Source organism: Pteronotus mesoamericanus, unplaced genomic scaffold, assembly GCF_021234165.1.
Source record: "Pteronotus mesoamericanus isolate MK-2021 breed Mesoamerican mustached bat unplaced genomic scaffold, CSHL_Meso_final scaffold_85, whole genome shotgun sequence".
In the NCBI taxonomy this organism is placed as follows: Eukaryota; Metazoa; Chordata; class Mammalia; order Chiroptera; family Mormoopidae; genus Pteronotus; species Pteronotus mesoamericanus.
The window spans coordinates 8,509,933-8,531,802 of record NW_026555329.1 but is presented as its reverse complement, the minus strand read 5'-3'; the positions used below and the strand labels follow the sequence as shown (position 1 = coordinate 8,531,802).

Sequence of the window (21,870 nt, the reverse complement as noted above, 5' to 3'; positions counted from 1 at the left end):
TGGACTTTAAATCAGTGCTTTAGCTGTCAGCATGAAGATGCATTTTTTTCTAATTTTACTAACACTCTAGCCAGTAACCATGCCTTCCCCATCCATGCAGCTGCATAATTATATGTCAGATCTCCAAAATGAATTAGTTTATTTTTAAAACAGCTAATTGCCTTAGTGGAGTCATGTTTTACCAGAAGTACAAAAGGGCTTTGTTCATTGCAGGGAAATTTTCTCTGGAATGACTGTAGTAGGATCTAGCTTCTGTGAATGTCAGTCATAAACAGCAAAATATTAGCAAAATCCACTAAGATCAATATTCCAGAGCATCCCATGTGGTCTCAGCATTTATTCTTCATGTATCTCTGTATGATCTTAAAATGTCCTACTTAGGAATGTTCTTTTGTACAGTGATATGCAATAGCCCCTTTACACACAGTTTTTATAGCCCAGTTTAGGTCTTGGGTCTTGAAACCCAACTATGTATTTATAAGGCAAACCTCCCATTGCATTTTTCCATCACCATTATAAACGATGGGCCATTTCTTTGAAATCAAGAATTCCCTCTGTTACAGTCTCAAACTTGAACTTTTTCATTATGATTTTGGATGTGGGTATCTTATGTAAATTATGCAACTCTGCTGGGGAAGTGTTTTCAGAAAACCCTGATTAAAGATTGTTTGCCATAGGCAGCCCTATCAACTGCAGGGGTCTGTTCGCGTGCCCCCACAGGGCGGTGTTACCTTGACAAATTCACATCAGCAGTGCCCACAGAGACAAGTGGATTCAACCAGAGCGTCAAATGAATAGTCCTTGTGAAAAGTATTACTTCAGGGGACAGTACCCTCATGACCTCTGACCAACACATTCTGGGAAACTGGATTATAATTAGCAGGTTGGTGGCAGAATTTTGACTGAAAACCATGCTTGTTAGTTATATGGTTTGAATGTTTAATAACATGAGGCTGGGATGACTGGATGGTTTGCCTCTTTGACCCAGCTCTGGCAAGACCACCACGGAGAGCTTCAGATCGGGCCCAAACCCAGTGCGACCATTTCTGGACATTGTTCCGTTATCCCAATAGGCAACTTTAACTCCATGTACGTTAAGGTTTAAAAAACTAGTGAGTATTTTAGACCACTACAGAGGACAGTCTAATGAACACCACAAAGTGAAACTTCATTTGAAAATCCTCATTTAATATCTAGGTTCTTTTCATAGTATTTCTCCCTAGCAGCCAATAATCTTATCTCTATTTTTTGTGGGTTTCTTTTCCTGATTCTGTGTCCACACAGCCCCTGGAATTTATTGTGGTCCTGAGCAATTAAACTCGGATTCCAGTTTTGTATTCCCACCCCAAAAATCAAAGCCTACAGTTGGCTAAACCCTTCTCCTGTTATCAAAGTTTTGCTATTTAAGTTTGCCACCCGAAGAGCTTCATCTTTCATACCAAATGGGTTTTCACTGAACAATTCCTAGGGAAGTGTTCTGCTAGCAAGAAAAATAGGACTTCTTCTTTTTAATTATAGGAATTCACCAACCTCTGGGACTTAACACCTACTCCCCAGAACAGTGCTTAGGTGAGTACTGACAGTATTCACCTCTATGTTTCATGCTTTCTCCAAAGATAACATGGTATTCTGATAGATCTTTCATTCAAAAGACTTAAGTAATTAATTATATCACCATCAACTATTGATCTGAAATAGATTCTGTATTCTCTTATTTGAGTTAGCTCCCTAAGTACTGGAATGTAATGGAAATAATAATAACCTATGAGAGCTAACTTGGTCCCCATGAACTGAGAGTTTAACAAGCCTGTCAAGGAAAACCCAATATCCACTGTGTCAAGGTTTCTCAACCAAGGATGGCAGAGGAGGTAATTAGTTTTGTATATAAACAGGCAAACACACACACATACATTTCTGTGAGGAACCAGAAGATTACATTTACCAAATATAGTTGAGATGGTGTATTCATTAAGATCAAATTGTTCATATAGAGACAATATTTCTTTATTAGTAAAATATACTTTTATAATTTAAGAGCTTCAAGATGGTCTCAAAATTCATTTCTGGTCAGGGTTTCTAGCATTCATGAATATGTGACACTTAAAAGTGAGATTTCCAGAATTTAATGGTTATATTGGTTCCTAATATTTGTCATTATTCTCAAATTTTATTTATTTCAAATATTTTTGAAAATCAAGAGAACTGTAGAATGTGTATACATTTTCTTTGATTTATAATAACCTTTCATAGAGCATGACTCTCTTCCACCCAACTGCCAGTGGCATATTTATTTAGATATTTTTAAATAAGAATTCTAGTAGTTTTCATTTTGTTAAGTTAAAACATGTCTGCCTATTACGACTATATCTATTTTTAACGATTCTTGCTTTTTACACTACAGACAAGAATAAGTCAATACTTTAATTGCTTGAGGGCTATCAACAGACATGAAACTTTCCTTTAAGCAGTAATCATCTCTGGAAAAGAAACTGTACTTTTAAGAGCAATTTATGCATTTACTAATTCTGCCCTGCACCCTTGAGATGATGAGCTGCACACTAGCTCTTCTCTTCTATGTTATATTCCTTAATTTGGGAATCAACTTTTATTTCAGGTGCCATAGTAATTTCTTGTTGTTGACAGCAGAATGGCAATGAGAAAATCTGGAAAATAATACATTTAAATTAAGCGTGCGTGCACACACACACACACACACACACACGGAAAGAAAGAGAAAAAAAAATAAGCTTAACCAAGATTCAATTTAGGATTTTACCTAAAATTCTAATAGGTACCTAGAATATTTAGCTGCTTTAGAAAATACAAAATTTTGCTACTTCAAACTGAAATTGTTTTCAGAAAAATCTAGCAATTTTTAAATAAGATGCTTGTAACAAATAAACTTTAGCTATGGATGTATAAGAGTTCTTCTTACTCAAGATCTTTTACCAGTACTTAGTATTTATTATTAGACTCAATTTTAACCTAGCAGCTGGATTTGTAATTGTATCTCATTATGGACTAATTTTTAATTCCCTGATCATTAGTAATTTTGAACATTTCATACTTAAATTGGATGTTGGAGTTTCCTTTTCAGTGAATGCCTATTTTTATCTTTTTCCTGCTTTATTACTGGATCATATCTCATCTGATTTGTAAATATTATATTCTGAATACTAATATTTGGTTGATTAAATGCACTGTAAATGTTTTCTCTCAATGTCATTATTTTTTTCTATTTTAATGGTGTGTTTGCACAATTGTATTCTTATGTCACATTAATCAATCTTTTCCTTTATGATTTGTGGGGTTTTTTTGTATCTTAACCAATCTATCCCTGATCTAAGGATTTAAACATATTCTTTTATATTTTATTCTTCTAAAATTTGTAAAGTTTGCTCTTTGAATATAGATTATTCATCTACTTGGACTTGATTTTGTGACAGGGTATGTGTGTATTTTAATATAGGGACCTAATAGTGTAATATAGAGAACCAATTATCTTAGCACTATTTATTGAAAATCTTCACTTATCTATATTGCTAATATTAACATAGTAAAGTTTTTATATGTATATGTCGGCCTAACATTTGTTGGTCTCTTTGGTTATTTCTCTTACTCGTTTATATTTAAACCAATAATACATTGTCTTTATAACTTAAGGGATAAGTCTTGAAGGCTGATAAGGCACATGCTCTCATTTTGATCCCCTTCAAAGTTGGCATGGTTTTCCTTAAATTTCTGATATTCCACATACATTTTAAAATTAGCTTGTCAACCAAAATATTAATATTAGATTCATATTAAAATTAATATTGATATTTTTCTATCATTGGACAGTCTGTCTCAATGTTCAATTTTTCTGTGTTGTCTTTAATCCATGACTTCTTAAATGGAGGACACTTTATCTAGTTTAAACATCACCCAGAGCTATCATTAACATTATTACTTACATTATTCTAATATTATATAATATGTTAATGGTTTTTTGTATTACATAATATTGAGGTGTGTTAATAGTTCTATGTGTGTCAACACTCAATTATACTAGATTGTAAGCCTTAGAATAGTTTTACAACTGCTCATTTATTATTATGTCTTTATAATATTTATGAAGATATTCCTTATTCTTTATGAATTCATCTCTAACTTTTTTTAAACTAGAAGATTGCCTGTTTGTAACAGCACCCTTTTTTTCTTTCAATTTTCCTGCTAATCTGTTGCCAATTGAGCTGTTAGAATTTTGTCTAAAATCAAAGTAAATTGGTTGCAAGTAAGGGTTTAAGACATAATTAATCAGCTACTAACATAGATCAATTACTACGTACCCGTGTTGGTGTAGGGATTATATATGTCACTGCAGCAATACTCCTACAGCGATGTTTGATAATAGCCAATATGTAGGTAAAACTGAAGATAACTTACTCCAGGGTCATGAAGATGGAATGTCCTGTAGACAGGGTTGAATCTGAATCTTTGCTTTTCCCCCGTACCTTCTTGCCTCTAATATATAACAAGATATTAAAATTGAAGTTTAATAAGAGACGTCATGTTGAAACATTCTACAGCCAGCCAGCCTGATGCTGAGGTAGGATCGGTACCCTCCGCTCGCCATGAGGGTGCTGAAGGGTGTGCTGGTTTTCGGAAGGGTGGGCAAGTAGGAAGAAAGAGGCCTACAGGGGCGAGATCTGTAGGAGTCTTCGAAGGTGGCTGTGGCCGGCCGAGAAAAGCACCTCCCACATGTCCAGTTTCTTGTTTTGCGTAGTCTGCCCACTGGAATTTCTCTTTTGGATGAACCGCATTATGACTTGATGATTTTTGTCTGGTTCTTACTTCCCCACGTCAAGACCCTGGCTATTATTTGGAGAAAAAATGATTAGGCTCTGTGTCCGTAATAGTCTGTGAGTCATTTTAAGCGCCAAGTATTTCAAGACGGGTTTTGTTTTTCTCCAATATGTTCATCAAATGCCCGTTTCAGCTGTGTATTCCAGACGCATGATCGCCCAGCCAGGAGCCTCTCGACTCCTGACCCGGCTCTGCATTTTCTCTGCAGAGCTGAGGCCATGGAGAAGATCAGATCCTGCTCTTTCTGGCAAGAAGAGAAGGGGTCTGGGTCTGAACTCCAGGCAGGGGCAGAACTCTGGACCTGATCTTTTGCCAGAAATTCCAGCATGCCCTGCCCTTCTGTGGAAGGGTCTCCCTGGGTGCCCCATTTCAGGCATGTGTTTTTAACTATTTCCTCCTTACGTAGATATTGTTTGTTTTTTTGTCTTGATCTCAGCTATCTTCCAGCAATAAATACTTGAGACATTATTCCACTATTTAAGCATGAGAGATTAATGTGACAGAGGATACAAAGTCTACTAGAGGACTAAAAAAAAATGCCTTATGAAGGAATACTTTTCCTTCATAATTATGACACATTCCTTCATAATTCATGTTGAGCCATATTTATTTATTATTTTTCCTGGAGCAGCATGAAACATTTTTAAGGACACGATGTTAGGATTCAAAAGACATGACTGCTATTCCCAGGCCATGAGATCAAAGTGTTACAGAGTGAACGTTAACACGCAGGTGTGCCACTCGGCCCCTACTGGTCAGGCTGACTTCACGTGAACACCCAAGCCCCGTCTTCCCAGGAAGCCTTTGAAAGAACCAGAAGTTGTCAAAGGAAACAATATTGGTTGTATAAATATAGGAGACTCTTAAAATTAAAAACAGAACAAAGGCTGTTATATTTTTAAGGTATTTGTCAAAGGGTTACTTTGGTGCAACAGTTTTCCCAGTAAGGAAATTAGGCAAAGGAGAAAAACCTGACTTATGCATAGATATATGCTACAAAGGAAGATAAAAGAAGGGGAAAGGGTATGAACACTAGTCAGTAGGAAACATGTGTTTAGGTTTGGGGTAAGAAGAAAATTGACACCTGATTTCTGTGTGAGAAAACAAAGGAATTGAAGGTAAGTGTGTGAATGAATGTCTCAAAAAGGAGGTAACTATTGCTAAATTGAGGGAGAGATCATTTTAAGCTACTAGAAAGGACATTTGAAAAAGCACTGATACACAGTTGGGATTGTGAAGAACCTAATGAAAACTAAGACAAGGTAAAAAAGAAAAAGAAAAAGAACCCCCCAAAACTATTTGATAGCAGAATATTTTGATTTGTGAAGTGTGGTAGTATTGTTGTTGTCATGATCATACTAAAATTCTGGGAAGGAGTCCAGCAGGGTGGCTCAGTTGGTTGGAACATCGTTCTGTACGCCAAAAGGTTGTGGGTTCGATACCTGGACAGAGCATATCCCAATCAATGTTTTGCTCTCTCTCCCCCCTGCCCCCCACTCTTGCTCTAAAATCAATAAACATATCCTTGGGTTAGGATTAAAAAAAAAGAAAGAGGAAAGAAGGAAGGAAGGAAGGAAGGAAGGAAGGAAGGAAGGAAGGAAGGAAGGAAGGAAGGAAGGAAGGAAGGAAGGGAGGAAAGAAAGAAAAAGAAAATCCTTGGCAGAATGTGCTTGGAATCAAGAGTGGCCATGGTGTCTAATGTGTCTTAATCAGTTCACCCCCATGTGAAGAAGCTTTATTCTGGGAAGTCAGAATTGCTCCTGTATATTCATAGTGATTTTTTTTCCCCTCAGGAATTATAGGTATTTGAAATTTTTACAAATAAAATTCTTTCTCTCTTTTCTGTCAAACTTTCTAAGACTGATGCTACATTGGTAATTATGTAAAAGTTCTGAGTTAATAGATTTTATTATTAAAAAAACATTAGATAGCACGACTGCCTATGCATTATACTTAATAGCACAGATTCAGAATTTTTAGTATCATCTTTCTTATCAACTTGCTCTTTCTTATCAACTGACTTGAATGATATACAATTTGAAGTCTGAAAGTCAATGTACTGTTTAATAATTCAAACATTCTCGAGATATTATAATAATCCATGATTCATTTGAAAATAGAGAAAAGAGTATTATAGTTTTACCCTAATGACTGGGTATAAAAATATGGTTATAGTTGTTATACCATGAGATACAAAGGTAGTTACCTTAGTAAAGACCTTGAAAGTAATTATGGGTTTTTATTCCTCATCCACCATATTGGTTTAATTGTTTTCATGCAATGAATGCTATCTGTATGGTTGATCCTTTGATCCTGTTTTGAGAGAAGTACATATTTTAAGTGAAATGAAATATCTGAGGGTTTTAAATTTTATTTCCTGCTAATGTTTTCTCCCTACTTATAAAGGGGATGACATTAACTTATGCTTGAGAATTTCCATCATTTACTCCTAGACTTTAGTTTCCTTTAACTAGGATTGGGTTCTATCAAGTCAATACAGAGTTATGCATAATTCAAGTAATCAAAAAGTAGTAAATTTTTACCAAACTAAGATCTGGGATTTAAGTGAATTTGGCTTCCTAAGTGTCTTTTATAACTTATGAGAACCACTGTTGAGAATTTCATTCAGTCCTTCAGCTTTAGCCAAATAAGACAATAGTCTTCAATTGATTTTTCAAAAATGTTGTTATAACTTCAGTTGAAATAACTGATGTTAGCTATTGATTTTTAATTAGAGGGTCCCTGGGATCTGGAATGAAAATGTTAGCTGGGGGACACATTGTGGATTGGAGATATTCACAGGTTGAAATGAAATGGCAAACAGATATAATTCACTGTGCCCAGTGAAGGTTTTCTGAGTGTTGTGAATTCATGTGAGTGTTGTTATTAATCTATGTTCCTGGCATATACCATTCACTCTCTTATTTGTTATTTCCACATCTTATTTCACAGTAGGAATCAGTTCGTTGTTGAACACACATGGTTTATCAGCCTGGAGAATGATATAAATCTGATGAGAATTTCCATTCTGATTTTTCTTATCTAACGTTTATATACTTATTTTTGTCTAGTGGAAACTAATGATCTTTATATTCTACTTTACAAAGTTATAGCTGATCTTGAGAAAAAAGCATTATCTTAGTTCAGAAAACAGAAGTCTAAATAGGCTCTCAACTATTCACTTCTTGACTTGTGTATTAATAATGTGAGGTAAGAACAATATAGTGAGTTGATGACCTATTATGTTCTTGTCATAATGGTAGAAATTTTATATTCACTATTTCTAAATACTAAAACAACACTGCCAGACAGATGGTAAAATCCCCATTTTTAAGAAGAGGAAATTTTGACTCAGAAAGGTCAACTTATTCAAGCACAGCTCATATCTGGCTAATAAGTGACAGAGACAGAATTCGGGTCAAATTCTGTCTGAATCCAGAGCCTCTTTCCCTTCCAGATTGCCACACAATTTAGAATTTTATGTAGTTGCATTCATATAAAAGAGATTTCATGGTGCTCATGAATCAAATATAAATTAATATCTAAAGCTAATGTTCCCACATTTTCCAGAATATATCCTTCTATGATTTAGAAAATATACAAACATATTGCCCCTCCTTCAAAAGGCTTAGACCACGTAGAATCTCTTTAAAACTGAAAAAGGAACCCTTCGTCAATGAGAATGTAAGTAGAACATCTTTTGATAAGAGCTTTGATGTGTTTAGAAGAGTCACGTCACTGTCCTGTAGAAGGATTGCAACAGGAGCCAGGTTGCCCATTTGACAGAGCCAAGGAGAGCTGGGGAAGCACAAGAACAATTGTTAAAATTTCTGAAATTCATTTTTAGCACAAATAGTTTCAACGTAGATATGGAAATGCTGTAAGTAAACTCCCTAGAATATTAAACCTGTAATTTCTCATGTTTAACTCTAGAAAAATAAACCAAAATAGAGTGTATAATCCCTGTGGATTTTTGTTTTTTTCCCAAACATTTTTATTTAGTTTTTTTAAAGATTTTTATTTATTTATTTTTCAAAAGAAGGGAAGTGAGGGAGAAGGAGAGGGAGCAAAACATCCATCGGTTGCCTCTCGCACACCCCCAGCTGGGGACCTGCAAGCTGGACATGAGACCAGACGGGATCAAACCAGCGACTCCTCGTTTCACAGACCGGCACTCAATCCACTGAGCCACACCAGCCAGGGCTGATTTCTGTGTTTTATACTGATGATATGAAACTTAGGTGCAGTTACTGTATCTTCCTGAAAAGTATTGTATATAATATAATCATCGTATTTCTCTGATGGGAGTAGTAATTGAGTTGAGTATGTGAGGTGAGCTTTTCTGAGAGGAAAATGGAATCCCAAGGTTAGATTTGGAGGAGAATTTGGAAGATTTGGTGGATTGAGGGGAGAGGGTATGATACAGAAGATGATAGAAACTATTTGCTTGACATTTACTTGTGAAAACAGGCATGGAGGGAAGTGTAAAGTTATCAAACACATCATGTACATTCATGTAATTCACATAGGAGATAATGTTTGGGCAGAATTTTCAAGGACGAAATGGATTTATGACTTTTTTGCTCTCGAGGAGATGGTAAAACAACCAGGGTTGTGAATTTTCTTCTGTAAACTTAACAAATGCAAGACTTTTCTGTGAGATAAGCGGAACACACAGTCCAAGAAGTATGTTGTCTATAAACGCTATACTTAAAATAAAGGGAAGCAAAGGATTAAAATAAAAGGATACAAAACTATCCACCTGGCAAGTGAGAACTAAAAGAAAGTCTGTTATACTAATTTTAAGGTTAAGAACCTTTTAAGGGAAAAAGAAAGATATTATAGTCTGTTAAAATTAAAAGGAGTTTTCCAGGTAGAAAACAGTGGAAAACATTCTGGATCAGAGGAACAGCATATGCAAAGGTAGGGAAGGAGAGGTTTGTGTAGGTGATACCAAGAAACTGTCTGTGGCATGAAGTTTAAAAAAGAACGTAAAGGATTAAGTTCTTAAATCAGGTTGTCCTGAGAACCTGAATGGCCTAAGGGGTCATGATTCTCCCTTCTTGTCGCTGAAATAGGGAAGGTTCCATACCCATGGGATCTCTGATAAACTGAGTTATATGGCCAATCGCAAGGGTTTGTACTTTAGTTATACGCCATTACTATAAATATTTTGATCAGTCAAAAATAAGGAAAGTATGTGTTGGGTTTTGTTATTTCTTAAATTTGGTAGCTGGCAGCCAATGAGATGGAATTATGAAGTCAGAATTTAATTGCAACATTTAAAAATGTTGCTATTTTCAGAGGCAGGCATTCTGGCATTCTCTTGATTTAACTTGGTGATTGAAATGGTTTGGTATGGTAAATATCAACTTGACCTTTATGCTGAGAAATGACGTGAAAAGCTCTGGGTTGATTTTTTTTTTGTCTGCTATAATTTATGTTAGCATGTGGAAATTACTCTTATCACACATCTCAAATGTAGACTTCATCCAGATGCTACATATAATCATTAATTTTGGTAATCAGAATCCCACTTATTTCCAAGGTGATAAATATTTAAGGTGTAGCTACTTTGTGGAATAATATAAAATTAAACATTTTAGTCCTCCCAAATAGTTATGATCAGAATGCTAATTTTACTTACCTGGGATTCTCTCAGCATTTTTATTTTCATAGCTCTATAGCCAAAAATGGTATTTTGTCTTGAAAGTAAAATTTCTGTTAAGGCTCTTTGGTCTTATAAATACCTTGTACATGCAAAGTTCAGTAAACATAGGATGGTTAGTCAACATTTTTTTGTATTTCAAAATCAATGCTGTATAAAAGAGAACTTGTGCTTCTCTATCAGTGTGAAACATTACAAAGATTTCTTGGTTGATGTGTAATGATATTCACATTCAAGTAATTAGTACCTACACTAATGTGAAATAGTTTTCCTATGTGAAATGGTAGTTTTAGAGTCACAGAAATAATGATTAGCCGTCATTTGGCCCTGTCCAAAACGACCATGGAGATATTTGGTTCACCCCAAAAGGTCCTTGATACTTGATATCCCCTTGATATACTTGATACTTGATACCCTGTCTATAATGCCATGGAGATATTTTGTCCACACCAAAACATCCTTGCAATTCAATCTTGTCTCAAACTTCCATGAGCATATTTGTTCACACCCAAAGGCCCATGATACTTGTCCTGACTAAAATGTCCATACTTAGAAAACGTCGCTGAGGCCAAATAGACCACAATATTCATTTATCCTTCTGGTTTACAGGATTAATGCATAAAATATGCTGTCATGTTTTCTTGGCCCAATGATGACATCGTGGCTGTAATGCCAATAACAGCCCTTCCCGCCTCCATAGACTAGCGGTAATGGCCCATGGGATTAGGTAGATGGGTCCAAGTTTGAATCTTGCAGAAGAGTGAGGTTGATATTAACTATGACTCAACAAATGGTCCATTTCAGATGGACTGACTTAGCTTTTCAAAATTGCGATTTATTATTGATTTGAAGATAATTATTGAGAGTTAAATTAGATAATATGCTAAAATGAAAAACAATGAAGTATGAGGTGTTGAATATTATATTAGTGACTTGATCCAGATCATTAGTCTCCTTAATAGGATCCTGTGGAGAAGGAATCACTTATTTATTGCACAAATACTTAGTGACATACTATGTGCAGAATATTATACTAAGCTCTGGTGATATTATAGGAAGTAAAACTCTTTTAATTTCCTAAACCAAGCATCTGTAACTAAGGGTAAGGAACTCAATATTTAGTCAATTACATAATCTTCTTTAGAATTTATACAGTTCCTTGGAAAAATAGGCCAGTAACAGTTTTCAAATATTTAACAATTACAAATTAAAGGTCCGTAGGATAATTTATTATTAGTTGTTATAGTAATAATAGCTACCATTTATTGAATGCTTATTTGACAGATATGATATGACACTCCGTATTCTTAACAGACTTGCAAATATATTATTTGGAATCTATGGTTATAAATAAAAATTCAAGGGTTACTGATATAAAAATCTAGAGTTAGAAAGTTTCTTATCAAACTGTATAGTAATTTCTTTGACTGTATATCTCCTAAAACTAAAAAGTTCATGAAAGTAGAGCCTGGGATATTCTTGTGTGTATTTGTATCTTCAGGGCTTGCTCTGTGGTTGGGAAACAGTAAATGCTCGATGTATAATTGATTGACTTTCAGAGAAAAAACAAACTTCCCTCGATTCTATCAAAAGAACATTATGTTTTACCTGTCCCTCTACTTATGGGACTTTGTGTGATCATGTCACTTTCTCCTCCTGGGCCAGTTGTTCTGAGCTTTGTGTAAAGGGGTTGGTGTACAACAGGCAAATTAAAAAGTAGAAGCTAAAACAAAGTGGCTTAGGGAGGAGAGGTGGTGCACGCATGCCTGTCACCTTCAGTGTATGACACTGGTCTCATCTGCAAATGACAGAATTGTTTTCTGGACGATCCCCTGTGGTCTTTTCATACCTTGAATATTAACGGTCTTCTTCAGTCTCTTACCTACCTTTAATTATTTTCATTTTGAAATACTGTTCTCTAGCCTGGCTAATGTGAAATTGGACCATAAAAAGATCCTTTATCCATGTATATTTTTAACCATCAAATCATTGCTTTGGAAAAGATGATTTTATCTCCTGGTTTTCAAATATTATTATGCATAAGAATCACTGGGAGGTCTTGTACAATAAAATACAGATTTCCTCAGAAATTTTGAATGAGTAGTTCTGAGGTAGGGCCCAATGAATTGCTTTCCTAAGAAGTTCCCATGTAATCTTGATGCTTTTTAATCCCCCCAAAAATAGAATAGATCATGGATCAACACACTCCATTCATAGAGAAGAAATTATGTTCAATCAAAACAAGGCCAACAATTATAGAGTTTTTGTTGATGTTGTTTTTTGTTTTTGTGTAAACTAGTTTTATATAAAACACACATTGTGCATGTGTTTTATCAAACCCTTTACCTGTTCTTGGGTCCAGGCAATGTTTCCTTATCTGAAGACCATTTCGTAACCAATTAGGTTTTTCTCATGAGAGGAATCACTTGTATATTAAGTATTTACTATTTAATAAGAGTTGATGATGTTCCTTTAAGAGGTAGAAAATTCAGGTAAATAAGCTATTTAGCTCAAAATGAAAATTAATACACTGCACTTTTGCTCTCCTTTCTTATCCTTTGGAGTCTGTAGGAACCAAGTCTGGTGCCTACAGGCAAGTGTATGTAATTTTATTTCTGTGACTGCAGTTTGAGAAATGTGAGGATGAGAGAAGAAACAACATGAATGAGAGAGTGAATGGAGGAGCTCCAGTTTTTGGTGAATAATTTGTAGCTTTCCAGTAAAGCACAATTCAGTATTTTAGGCAAATGAGTTTTAAATCTTACTGCACTTAGATTCTACAATCCCAAGATTGGGTACTGCATGAAAAGTCTATGCTTGATTAGAGATGAACAGAGGATTATTATTGTGGTAAAATAAATTAAATTATGCAAACTTCTTTCCAATGGAGTCTTCAGCCGTCAACTTAGACTGATGTGAGAAAAGGTTATTGTGAGCAAGGAATGTAAAGATATTTCTGGAAATATTTTAATGCCATATAGATATTGTATATGTTTTTAATTTTGCCTATATACCTGCATAAGAAGAATCAGAATTATCATAGTCACTCTTAAATGACATTTTGAATTAGGATTTGATCCCCATTCCCATTTTCTATTAAACTGGGAACCTGTTTTTTCCCCTCCTATTCTGTTGCACTTTATATTTTAAGAAATGTAAACTATAATGTTAGATCAATTTCCAAAATATTTATTAAACTGAATTAAAATTTATTATATTGAGATATTAAAAACTGCCAATCTATTCTAGCCTGACATTTGTATTAGTTTTCAGGGTTCTTGTAATATAAAATTTAATATCTTTTTTTCTTAAGTGAATAAATTAGTTTTGTAAATGCCTGTAAAGAAACCTAGTCACATTTCTTTACTGATACTTTTAAGATGATATGAGAAAAAAATAACTCAAAATTACAAATATTTAAGTTTCTGCATAATGAAACTATGGTAACCCATAAACTAGATAGTGGTTTTAGTGAGGCGTATTTTTCCTTTCAAAAACAAGTAGTACCTATTTCATGATAATTGTCCAAAGTCTTTTCACTCTAAGCTTTCATTATCAGGAATTGAAATACAAGACTGCTGATAGGGAAAAATGATGAAATAATGCAGGGATGAAATGTAAATAAACATAAAGTTAAATAACTTGGTCAAAATGAAGAAGGCACATTATTTATGCTATTTTATGTGGAATGCCCTTTCCTGTAACCTCTGAGAAATAGGGTAATTACTAAGTCATTCTTATGGAATTTTACTTTATTTTCTTATGATTAAAAAAGCTTGGAGACTTTTGTAGTTTGAGAGGTACAATTTAAACTTAAAATGACAGAAGATACATGAGTATATTATAGCAATACTGGAATTTTTGTTATCCATCAGATGTTTATCACTAACTTTGCATATTCTGTTCAAGCCACTCTGAAACAATTAGACAGTGGTTCCATTTTTCATCAATAGGCAATATCAAACATTATTCTGAATATCTCAGATAATTATTTGCATTATTTTAGTTAGGGACAAGATGGCAGACTGGAGACAGTGACCACTGGACCTACTTAGTTAGAGATGATCTGTTAGACACTAACCAAGACTTTCTAGTCTTGCTTACCAACAATGAGTGCTTTTACAGCCTTCAGTGAGTCTTTTCACTTTCTTCAGGTGCAAAATAGGGAACTTGTTAGTATTAGATGAATGGTTTTCAATTAATTTTTTTAAATATGAGAAGTCGTTGTTCAAAAGAAATCTTAGATACCCAAATGTAGACAGATAACAGCGAGGCTGTCCTGTTTGGGGGAAGAACCATTTCTGGGTGGGGAACAGTGTGAGCGGTCCCCAGGTACTTTAGCCTCCTGGGGGACAGAGGGTTTGAGCACCATTGTAGACAACCTCTGAATTTCTGCCAAAGCCTAAAATGCTATGATTGGTTATATCATCTCGGAGGTAAATTGCCAGATTCACCATATTTCCATCCTGTGAATCTTAAATACCCATCTCTTAATTGAGTGAAAATTCACTTATAAAACCAGATGGAATTAAAAATTGTGTGTGTGTGTGTGTGTGTGTGTTTCCCCCACTGATGGGAACATAAGATTTTCTTGTGTAGCTTAAGTAAATGCAGTTTGGAATACCTTCTTTTTATAAATCGTTTAATTTATCTGTTCAAATATAATTTTGCAAGAAGTAGGCGTTAATCTATGAAAGAAGGAAAATTCAGTGCCATTTTCTTAGCAGTGGGTTATCGCCTAATGATTTAACAGGTTTCCTCCTTCCCACCAAAACCCTTGTCCTCCTCTCTTTCCTCTGCCCCGACTCTGTCTTTGACTAAGATCCTTCCTCCATCTGATTCTTTTGGGAACCTGGAAACATTCTGCTTTTTCTTCTTCCACTTTCATTGCTCCTAATGCCTTAGGAATTACATTTTCTTGCCGATGTAGTTGACGATGGTGGGGCGGGGGCCGGGGGAGGGGGCGCGGAGCTCCCATGACCGGGGGATTATCACTTTCATGTTTGCCCTGGGATGGCTAGATGCTAGCAACCCAGTTTGTGATGGAGAATTATTTCTCATACAGAAATTGCGCTCTAAGTGTACACTGGAGACTGTAGACTTCTTAGCACTATATACTGTAGTTCATTTTCTTTATAGGTGAATTCCCCAATGTGTGTTGGTCAACTGTTATAAATGCTATTTCTTTTAGAAAAGTGAGGTCTGTATTTCAGGCAACCAATGTAGAGATAAATGCAAAACATTCATAGTTGGGGACTCAGCATATTTATTTATTGAGCCACAGGTATGTATGTTCACTAATTCTGCCTCCATCCATAGGAAAGCACCCACACTTTCTTTTCCTTTTGCAGGTAAATTGAATTTAGCCTGAGAGGCTGAAATAGAGGGAACATTTTCAGGTCTTAGCTATTTTTTAAAATTTAAAAATCATAACGACTGGATGCAATAACATTGATAGTGGGTCCCGCCATCATATTTAGATTTGTGAAATGGGCAGTTGCCTTTTGTAAATAGCAAGTAAAAAAATCAAGCCAGTCCTTTATAAACATTTTATTCTGGAGTGTGCTTGTTTTCCGAAACTACCTCTATTAAATCTCCTGTCAGTCTTGAAACTAGAAGGCAGAAAAGCTTCTAGTGCTACAGCCAACTGCAGTGTAGCCAAAGAAACAGGCAGCAAAAATAGAACACCAGGATTGCTGTGCGTGGGTGAGGCAGAAACCACATTATGAGCAAAAGCTTCCAGTATTATTTTAGAACCAATACAGAGCTCTGCACTTCTCTCTCTTCCAAAAACACATAGTACAAAAATAAAATGAAATGAAATGTATGTGCATTTGCCCTCTTAGAATTATGTTTCTTAATTTTTTTTTTGTACCTTCCTTTCTTTGGATACGAATCGCCAGTGTGGAAACAGTGTGTAAAGCAAGCTTGGAGGGAGGAAGGAGTTAATTGCTTCTAAGGCCCTGCAATAGAGAATTATGGTTTGAAAGATAGAGGCTGGACAGCTGGGTTTGCTGGGGTATTTTTAAATGCATTAATGCAGGCTCCAATCACTCGGCCAGGCTTGACCTATTTTTGGCTCAGGCCGACCATTGTTCTATTTCTGTGCCTGTGGGCCATGCTGTTGTTGATTCATATGCAAATGGATTATCACTAGGTTTAGCCAACTTGAGCTGAGAGAGACCAGAGAGGGGGAAAGACACACACACACACACACACACACACACACACACACACACACACACGCACACGCAAACAGATAGGAGGAGAAGGGCACCAGCTGAAGCCACTTGCAGGACTGACGGTTCTTGCAAGGAAACTCTAGCAGCCTGAAGAACTTTAAGCCAGGTTTAATTGGTTTCTTTTTCTCGTGGGGAGAGTTAATATTTTTTTCTACTTTTTTCTGACAAAGCAATAACCCCGAAGCACATTCCAATTTCCCACCTGCTTTTAGTTTTCAGGATAACCTAAACTCCAGAGAGTCATAGCATCCACCCGATCCTTTCTGCTTTGCACACAGGTTGGTAACATGGGAAAAGTGTCCAGGTCTTTGGAAAAAGTGTGTGTCCATCAGAACAGAAAGGAAATCATTGTCGAAGTTGATCCTCTGCTGCTTCTCCTCGGGGAGGAGGGAGGACCAGCGAGGGCAGCTCCTGGGGCCCCTGAACGGAGCAGAGATGAATCTTTGATGTAGCTGAAGTAAGAGTGATTGCAATATGCTGCAGACAATTTACGAGAGTGACTCGTGTTTTTCCTCAGATGGGGTGGCCGGACGAGAGCAGCTCTTGGCTCAACAGAGAATGCACAGTCTGATCAGCTCAGGTAAGATCTTCCTTCCTGACTGAGACATCGTACCCACCCATGTAAGGGGGCTGGCTTGGGAAATGCAGCTAAGAAAAGCACTTCCTGAGGGTTTGCTGCCTTTTGGTGTTCATGTTGCTGTTTTCTTGGTGCGTCTGTAGGGTTTATCTTCCATCCCTTTCATTACTGTTCCTGTGCATATTCAGTCTGTTGAGGGCCGGCTGCTTCTGAATGAAATTGCAAAGCTTCTGATGAAGGATGGGACTGAGAGACAGTCAAATGTAGTTGGGGGTGTTTTGCCTTACTGTGCAACTAGAAAAAGGAGATCAGTACTGATTGGAAGCGTGTTCTAACGGGACTTTAAAAATCAGGTAAGTTCATATTGGGGCTTCAGCCTCCACTGCAGCCTCTCTGCTAGCCTGATGATTTTGTATTTACAGTGTGCCTACAGAAGCTCACCTATTTATAGACCTACCTTCTGAATTGTGTTTGCTACAGAGTTGTGAAGGTAGTTTTAATGTGGATTTTTCCCCACCAGCCCTAAATGAAACTATTTAGGATGAAATAGAATTAGTATGAGTGGATGGTTATTTTAATTTTCTTCCATGCCATGTGGGGAGTCTAGCATTGCCAGTCAGATGTGATGCTGTAACACACTTCTAGAGGTGTTGTGTGCAGGTGCGGTGTTTGAAAGAACAACAGTCACAGATTCCAATTTCTAGTCTCTCTGCGTGTGTGCTCGTGCCTTCGAGGAGGAGGTGTGTTGATGAGAGATGAAGCTTGTCAGCTTTATCAGTTTCTGTCTGTGAAAAGGGCAGCATCTCCGGGCAATGTCACTGGTGCTGTCCGTGTTTATTTCCTATAGCCAGTTCATAAAGCTTGGGGATTGTTTTGCTGCTCTCCTGAATGCTTCTTCAATCTATATTGACTTAAAGTTCTCCCTTATATCTTCTAAGTTGCTCTGTGGGCTCCTTCATAACTATAGGTTACCACCTAGACTTCCATGATAAAAATGCCCCACAGAGCAGTGTTTACTTGATGTGGAAGAAATATTCCACAGGTTGGCATGAAGTCTGTTTTCATGTCGAACACCTACCTTCTATGGTTCTGTTCGAAGCAAGTTTCCTTTAAACCTCGGTTAGTTAGGATGATTGAAAGATTCTTGCATGGACTCAGCCTTTTCGTGGAATGGGAATAAAATATCAATTTTGTACAATTTGGTTTGTTTACACTTAAGTGATGGGGATTGTATTAATTAATAGTGCCTGTTAATCTAAAGCAAACGTGCCAGCATTTCAGTACAGTTTGTTGTTTTCCTGGTTGTAAATTTGACATGAGCTTAGGGAGGGGTCAGCTTGTGCAGAACCAGCCACTTAACTTCACATTCTATTTTTTAAATATGGACCAACCCTGTAAAAATAACAATTTTAGATATCTTTTGAGTATTACACTTTGTCCTTGTGGTCTTCGTGTCTCTGCCACAAGTTTGGTATTTTTCTCATACGTTAGACACAGAGCTGTGCCTTTCAAGCAGCAACTGTCTCCTGACATTGGCTCTCGTTACAGGTGTTTACAAGCTTCACTGTTTCTCAGCCTCTTTGATAATTGTACCTAACTCTCCTCCGACTTCAGCTGAGAGTGTCATCTCTCCAACATGTAATGATTTTTATACAAAGCAGCAATATTTTCAAGCAGGGCAGTGCTCCAAACTGTCCACGTTGTTGTCGGTTCCACAGGAGGCAACACTGAAGCACCAACAATTGAATGAAAAGTGATATAAATTGACATTAACGCTCACATCTGTCTGTTTTAAATAAAGAAATTCCAATTTCTATTTATTTAAAAAATTTGAAACATAAAAACATTTGCATCCTTCCTGTCATGTTGTGTAATGTTTAATTTTGGTTAATATAATATGGCCTTAAATTTAATAACCCCAGTTCCCCTGAGGAACTGGCCCTCAAACTTGGAGTCACCAGGAGGATTTGACAAAATACCGACGCCTGAGTTCTAGAGCTGCTGAGTTAATTGGTACGGGAAACAGCCAGAGTATCGGGATATTTAAAATCTTCCAAGCAATCCTATTGTGCAGACTTTGAGTATCGCTGATGTAGGGGAAGGGGACACGATGGTGATGCTGGTGATCCATGTCAGTAGGGTTTGTCCTTTAAGTTCATTTCTGAATTAGGGGTGTGTTTGTCTTATTTACAAATCTTTTCTTCACTCCCTTTGGACCAGTGGCATGGATGTGGCTGATGAGCTTAGAAATGGGTGGAGTCCTTGGATCTGAAAGAGACAAAAGATGTGTGGTAACAGTGCAGACTGGTGGAGAGAGCACTGTTCTCAGAGTCAAAAGCTCTGTGTTCTCAGAGCTCCGCTGCTAGCCCATTCTGTGACCGGTTATTTCTCATCTCTTGCTTGAGAAATAATGATGTCCTCTTGCTTTCCTCTTGGCGTTCATGTGAGTTCAAATGTAACATCATGTTATTAACATATGCACTCTCTATTATTATTACTATTTCCAGTGAATGAAACTGAGCTCCTGGTTCTTCAATGCCTTGCTCTCTCTCTCTGATCAGGACAGATGAGTTAGATTATATGTTACACAGGGAAATGATATTTTGTTTTGATAGTAAGTTTTCTTTAGTTATCTAATAAATCAGCTATGTTTTCCTGGTCTAATAAGAAGTAAAATCTTTCCTTGTGAAAATTGTGACTGCAAATCAGAGTTTCTAGGGTGTGTGCAGGAGTACGTTCTGTGAAATGTCTCATTACATTATAATCAAAGGTAAGCAAGTTGTAGAATATGTCATTGAACAGTGAAACCCCAACTGCAGATTTCTTGAGATTGTTTAAAAAACTTTGTTTTATTGGTAGCCATTGCTTTGAGTTCCCACTTATTATTCTAGTTATATTGAATACTATGCATTAATACAGGTTTTTTTCTCCAGAGATCCTTATATGCTACTAAATTGTGTTTTACACAGTTCCATTTTTTTCCTAATATTGACCCACCCAGGCTAGACTTTTAGTGGAGAACTAGGTTCTTCAGTGTTATCTGATAATATCTTTTTAGTTAAAAAAGAAAGCTCAATAATACTGAATCTTGGAATTCAGTACGGGTGACATATTTTGCCATATCAGTGTCCACTTTTGTGGCAAAAAGAGGTGAAAACTATGGCAGAAACTAAAGCAGGTACAAACATTGACTCAGGTCCCTCAGCAGTGACTGGCAGATTAGGGGTGTTCTTCAGTGACCAGGCATGTTGCTTAACATGCTGGACAACAGAGCTGTCCAGACAATATGAGAACCATTATTTTGAGAGAATTCTCTAGGGTTTGCACAGCATTAATGTAAAATACATTGACAATAAGGAAAACATTTTGCTTTGTATTCTTTCGTTGCTGTTTATTTATTTTCACTATGTATTCTTATTTTAAGGTATAAAAGAAAAGCATTTAAATTTAAATACTGAATTTCTTTTGTAGAGAACATATGTTCACCCTCTGAGAATCCCTTTCCCCTGCTTGGTGTGTATTGTCAAGGGGAAAGGAACATTTTAGGTTCAGTAGTCCCTTGTCTACTTGGAAAGCAGAATCTAATTATGAAAACCTAAGTCTGTGAAATGCTCCTCTCATGTTGATAATCACTCCTGGTTTCCCCGTAATTCCTGTTTTGCTCTTCTCTAACTCAGATTATCTTTACTTACAAGGCTGTTATCAATCTGAATATTTGATAGGTAACAATCAAAAGGCTAGTTGCAAATAGGCCCGTTGAGAATGGGGATAGAAATGAATATTTTTTATTTCTGTAGACACAGGTGGCATAATTGTTGTTATATCCTTTAAAGAAGACAAAAATAAACCCTAATTGTGAATGTAAAAAGGTTATTTTGATTTTAGAGATGAGAAATTTGGAAATGTGGTGCATCATTTCCCACCCCTCATAGATAGTGTAGTGATCCTAAAATAGTATAAGCCAGCAAATGCCCTCCCCTCCACACACACACTTGATATTAGCAAAAACTGAGCAAAGAAAATGATGTGACCCACTGCACTATACCTCAGAAACTCATAGTCAAGGAAAACATGGAAGTAGGGATCCTTGATCAAAACTGAGAGACCTTACAGAGCCTGGATCCTGGGTCCCCTTAGAGTTTTACTGACAAGAAGACAACTTGCTGAAAATTCTCTCCAACTCTGGAGAGAGGTAAACTGACTGGACAGCTTCCGCTTAAAAAAGAAAAAAAAGTTCTTGTTGTTTCTTGTGACTGAGGAACAGTATAAAGGATTTTGGAAGAGGAACTAGTGAAATGGAGGAAGGTGAACAAACGCTGTTTCTCTGGGGAAATGAAGGCTTCAGAGCAACACTCCAAATTGGGAAAATGATCTGTAGTTCTTTGTAATAAAATGCCCATCCTTAACTAATTTAACCGAAAAGAAAACCTCAACTCGTTGACTCCATGGAACTGTCTATAATTGCTTCTTAGATATACAGCACCTAACTAAATAAAAACACAAATTCTGTAAAACAATAACTCAAAGATTAGATGATG

General features: G+C 36.4%; 1 protein-coding gene across 2 annotated transcripts in view; it reads left to right on the top strand.

The window, feature by feature from the left end:
• HDAC9 (histone deacetylase 9) overlaps nucleotides 1-21,870 on the top strand; it is a 608,128-nt gene that overhangs the window by 279,047 nt on the left and 307,211 nt on the right. The window contains exon 2 of one of the 2 annotated variants that reach the window (XM_054564529.1): nucleotides 17,273-17,335. In XM_054564529.1, the coding sequence (XP_054420504.1) occupies nucleotides 17,273-17,335 (63 nt within the window). Of the gene's footprint in view, nucleotides 1-17,255; nucleotides 17,336-21,870 lie in introns of those variants that run through there. The other variant, XM_054564530.1, reaches the window with a different exon arrangement.